Here is a 5567-nt window from a genome sequence, read left to right on the forward strand (position 1 = left end):
ATCCAATGGGGACGTCGCATGAGCGCTGCAGCCAATCACTGGCTGCAGCACTCACGTGACATTTCAGCTGATGCCAGATGGGCAGAGGAAAGATGCCAGACCACGAGACAAGTTGTTGTTTTTTTACCCACCTTTCCAGTCCTGTTAACAAGAGGTTGTTCAGTAGTAAGGATACCCCTTCAATAAAAAAGGAACAGTTTTAGATTTTAGTGGATAGTAAAATCTAGTGTGAAAGCATTATAATCTATGTCCATGTTATCAGGAGAAATGAATGCAGCAAAATTCCTTTAATCCAGTATTACCTGGAACAGTAAAGTACTATTAGCCTAGTGTGTTTCCTTGGATGAACATAAAAACATAAAGAATTTACTTGCAAGAGTGGAAACACTCAGGACAGTATAAATAAAATATTATAGAAAATAAAAAAAATGAGAACTACAAATTACACTTACATCCCCTTTGATGTATCGGCTCTTGTGAGACTGTAGTCCAGTGCAGTCTCTCATGGCATGCTGGGAGTTGTAGTTTTGCACTTGCTAGATCATTATTCTAGATTTAATCTAGAAGATTGTCAAGGAATGTTACTGTAAAAAACCTGCCCATCAACATCACAGCATTAATAACTTAAAACAGATGAGGTTCATGTCTTTTTTTATTTTGAAACTCAGGAATACAAAGTTTAGGATTTAGTCAATGCTAAACTACAAAGCAATCACACGTCAAAGCTAACGACAAAATAAATCCTCCCATTAAGTCCATAATTAATAAATCATGTATTGAAGAAAAGACCTGGTCTAGCCTCCCACCTTTTTACATAGAAAAAAAAAATACATATATACCAATGGCAAAAAAAAACAAAGACTTATCCTCTAGTAAAGTGTTTGTGATCAGTTTATAGAATTGAGCTGAAATTGGAAAAGTGCAATTCTTCTGTAGACGACGCTGGAAAAAGAATGAGAAACAGTCGGCAGCGTACGGTTCATTGTCAATGATTAAACGGGTGAGAATATAGTCCAGCATGGTGGAGCCGTGGCCAGGATCCAGGAGGATCTGTTCTCAGGATTGCCGGCCAGGGCTGGTGCTGATATTACATATCCAGTATACACAGTAACGGATACCGACACATCCACTTCTAGATCCCAAATCTCTCACTAATCATTATTTACTTGGGGACGGAACTAACTGAGCTTTATAAAAAGAAATAAAAATAAACAATACACTAAATTAATTGTGGACATGGTGGCTCCGTAGCACAGACGTGTATTACATGATATGGCTATAATTCCAGCAATGTCACCGATACAGATCACACATGGGATGTATACAGCCTACACATATGGGAAATCTCTACTGACTGGGACGCGGATTACCAGTGACTACAGCCTATAAATTAAAGGTAGAAAATTAGTGCAGGAAATAAAAACAAATATTAATGCCATCAAACTTTTACATCCCCCCCCCCCCCCCCCCCCCCCACACACACACACAAAAAGAAAAAAATCAAATTAAAAAAAAAAATGTCCATAAATAAAGGTATTGTCCTCAGGAATTACAGGGAAGCGGATCAGCTTAAGAAAGTTGCACAGGAGGAGAAAAAGTTAAAGGTTATAAAACTATGTACAGGACTCGTGGGGAGCTGTCCAGCCGGCTCACTTCTTCCTTGTAGACTTCTTTGGGCTGGCCTTGGCTTTGGGTTTGGCCGGCTTGGCCTTCTTCACCTTGGATGCCTTGACAGGTTTGGCTTTCACAGTCTTTGTCTTCTTGGCTTTCTTAGGGGAGGGGGCCGGCTTCTTCTTGGCCACCTTCTTTGCCTTTTTCTCCGGGGCTTTGGCCTTCTTGGCTTTGGCTGGAGACTTGGCAGCTTTCTTAGGCTTTGCAGCTGCTTTCTTGGGAGAAGCCACTTTTTTCACCTCCTTCTTGGCTTTCTTGGCTGGTTTCTTGGGTTCATCTCCCTTGGCCAACCTGAAGGAGCCGGAGGCGCCCACGCCCTTGGTCTGTTTGAGGACGCCGGAGGTCACCAACCTCTTGATGGACAGTTTGATCTGGGAGTCGGCGTTCTCCCCCACTTTGTACTGGTTCTTGATGTACTTCTGGATGGACTGACGGGACGAGCCGGATTTGCTCTTCTCCGCCTGGACGGCGGCCACAATCATGTCCGAGTACTTGGGGTGGTCTGTGGATTTTTTGGCTGCCTTGGACCTCTTGGGTTTGGCCGCAGGGGCGGACGCAGAGTTCTCTGCCATCTTCTCCAACAACTCAGGTGTCTCAAACTTTGGAGAACTTGTGTTCCCAGCTGTCTCCTCTGGCCACTAGTATGGGTGAGGGCAGACTGTTCTCTCAGCCAAGTTCAGGCTGGCTTCGTCTTTGTGCACACCAGCCCTCACTTTCCACCTGTCAGTCAGTCTCCCAGGTGTCAGCCCGGTATTTTCCTGTCAGGTTCGGTGTGAGATGTCGCCGGGCAGCCGTCTCTCTCCTCAGCTATTTGTTCGCAGTCTCTCCTCCGCTCAGTGACGGTCGCAGGCGCTCTCTCCTCAGCACCTTCCCTCCCTCTGCTGGCCCCTCCCGCCGGTTCCCGCCTTTTATTTGCTGGGGTCGGACCGAGTTGAAGACTGGCGGCTGCGGGCGGGAAGAGGCAGACATGGCGCCGCTCTGCTGCTATCTGTGTTTCTTCCCGCACACAAAGTGTCCATTCCCTGAGCCCCCGGAGGCTGTGCCATTCTCCCAGCCGGAGCTCCCGTGAGCCCAGTCTTTGGTCTTTCGCCCCCTCTTGTCTCCCGGTCCCGGGACATCGCACAGCCCCCGGGAGAGCCCCGAAACCCGCCGTGGTGCTGCAGGAATCGCACTCATTTCGTCCTTTCTGGCCCCTGTGGAGCAGACCCTGGGGGCCCGTTCGGCGTGAGACTGTGGCAGGGTGTAGGTGTAACCCTGAGCCATGGCTGGGGGTCCTAAAATGCCTGCTGGCTCCTGCCCTGTCCTCACTGAGGGGGGCAAAAGCGACCCCAACTAACACACAGCCCTGAGAGCACAGTGTGTCCATCAGGGAGAGGTGGGAGGGTCTGCAGCCCTCCTGGGGGACACAGCAACAGCATGGGGTGCACCCCAACACCCCGCACACCGGCACCCCCAAAATCCCCGGCCTGCACCCTTCCCGGCAATGTTTCACAGCTTCTTGGCAAAACTTTCCAGCTGACTTTTGTCATGTGCATAGGCTGCCATTACTGTGCTGCAGCCAGGAAAGCAGGGGGACAGAGCAGGTGACCCCCAGCAGGAGCCCACCCAGGACACCCCCCAAAAGCAGGGGTACCCCCACCTCACTCCTCACCACGGGGGCAGGCACTGTGCCCCAGCTGGGACAGCTCCAGTGTTAGGGGGGCTCTGACCTCATTTATAATAAACCCATCCTGTACATTGAGCCTTACTTCACCTGCCCCCAATACTGAGGGGTCTCACACATGGACCCCCCTAAAGTGCCTTGCTGTAAAGCTGGGTCTTGCCACCACATTTTGAGTTGTTGTTTTGTGCCCCCAGATCTTGCTATGACTAGGTGTAATGTCAGTATTGTGATATAGGAATACACTGGTACTAATGAGAGGTAATGGGGTTGTGTCTGGTTCCTGGTATGGGGGGCACAGAGCCTGGTGAGACCCCCTGCTGTGTGTGTGGCACTGCAGGGCACAGTGCATGGAGGGCAGGGCACGATTATGGCGGGGGGATTAGGGCTGTATAGCCGACCACACACACATCATGGCTGCTGTTTAATCTCAGCCTCTCTGGTCCATGACTAAACAAAGGGATTAAGCCGATTTTAAGGATGTCAAACCTTCCTAAATTGTCTTGCCAAGAGCATAGCAGCTCTGATCGCCATCTTGCTTGGAGGGAGTTGCTAGTGTGTTTTTTTCCCTCTCCCTTCTCCATTGAAAACAAGACAAGTTTATTACAGTGCAATCACCTGAGCCGATCACACCGAGGAGCCAGGGTATATATGTATATACTGTGTATATGCCACAGCTGCAAGGGTCCTGCTTCTCATGGGGACAGAAATAACTTGCAGACATCTCCTCTCCAGGATCCCCCCTTTCTGCAGCAGGGATCACTTACAGCTCCTTAATCTCCATCACATGCTTCTGCCAACTCTGCATACCTGTAACCATCTTTACTCTAGACATTGCACGATTCCTGGAATAATGTAACCAGTCACCCAACCTTTGTGGGATCAGATTACTTATTTGAGCAGTTATGTAACATTTGACAGCAGACACTATGGGATTTTGCATCACCAACTGCATTAAAATGTAGCACATTTTTCTTGTGTTTTGTAAACCATTTTATGTTGTTTATTGTGCTTTTTTTATAATATTAACACCTGCGTTCAAGGGTGACAAGAAAAAAAGGAGGTGGTTAAAGGAGTCATAAAATGCATAACATTTCGTTAAAAATGACCTTTTTGTTTTTCTTATAAAATAGTGGTGAAAATATTCTCCGGCCACAAATGAGTAAATTGTGTAACCTGCCTAATGAATTGCATCACATTAATGCAGACATTTACCCCAATCAGATATATTTAGCGTAATATTTACACGTGTTTTTCTGCTATGCCTAGCGTGTGCGTAGTCTGATATGCATTATCTGGTTTCATCATATTTTGCAGAATTCATTAAACACTTCCTGCCTAAAATAGAAAAAAAAAAGTTTCAAAATTGTGCTGAAACATTTTCTGTAGACATGATTTGGAAAAAGAATTAGGGTATGTGTCCACGGTCAGGACTGCATCAGGATTTGCTCAGGATTTGACGCGGGTAAAATCTGCACCAAATCTGCACCTGAGATCACTGGCAGGTCACCTGCGTTTTTGATGCGTTTTTTTTTTCATGCAGATTTGTGTGTGTTTTTGTAAGCTAAATAAAGATATACAAAAAAAAGAATTGTGATGTCATTTCTTGTCCACCCTCTTCATTTACATACTCCATTGAAGAATAATGTTTATGCACACAGCTAGCTATCTATCTATCTATCTATCTATCTATCTATCTATCTATCTATCTATCTATCTATCTATCTATCATAGCCATCTATCATATCCATCTATCATATCTATCGTATTTATCTATGGTATCTATCTATCGATATATATATTATCTACTGATATATCTATCTATAAATATATCTATCTATATATAGATATATTGATAGATAAATAGATAATAGATAGATAGATGGATACGATAGATGGATCACACATGTGAGAAACTCGGACGAGTCTCACATCTTAATACCCGGCACTGCCGCCGGCACTCGGGAGCGGAGCGTGCTGTTGCATGTATTTCTATGCAGCCGCACGCTCCGGTCCCGAGTGCCGGCATTAAGATGCGAGACTCGTCCAAGTTTCTCGCATGTGTGATCCCGGCCTTAAATAAAGACACATACACCCATGAAATCTGCGTTAGGCCGGGGTCACACTCGCGACAAACTCACACAAGTCTCTCGCTTCAATACCCGACACTGCCGCGAGCACTCGGGACCAGAGTGTGCGGCTGCATGTATTTCAATGCAGCTGAATGCTCCGGTCC

The 5567-nt window shown here is 46.3% G+C and overlaps 1 protein-coding gene across 1 annotated transcript; it reads right to left on the reverse strand.

Moving 5' to 3' along the window:
* Positions 1–634: 634 nt before the first annotated feature.
* H1-0 (H1.0 linker histone) lies at positions 635–2553 on the reverse strand. The gene has a single exon (XM_069736982.1). The coding sequence runs from the start codon at positions 2241–2243 to the stop codon at positions 1650–1652; it is 594 nt and encodes a 197-aa protein (XP_069593083.1). The 5' UTR covers positions 2244–2553; the 3' UTR covers positions 635–1649.
* Between the last annotated feature and the right edge of the window lie 3014 nt (positions 2554–5567).

The sequence above is a fragment of the Ranitomeya imitator genome, chromosome 8 (genome assembly GCF_032444005.1).
Source record: "Ranitomeya imitator isolate aRanImi1 chromosome 8, aRanImi1.pri, whole genome shotgun sequence".
Lineage (NCBI taxonomy): Eukaryota > Metazoa > Chordata > Amphibia > Anura > Dendrobatidae > Ranitomeya > Ranitomeya imitator.

Excerpts from the sequence above, each read along its gene's own strand:
- H1-0 (XM_069736982.1), bottom strand. The coding sequence starts at position 2,243 with ATGGCAGAGAACTCTGCGTCCGCCCCTGCGGCCAAACCCAAGAGGTCC.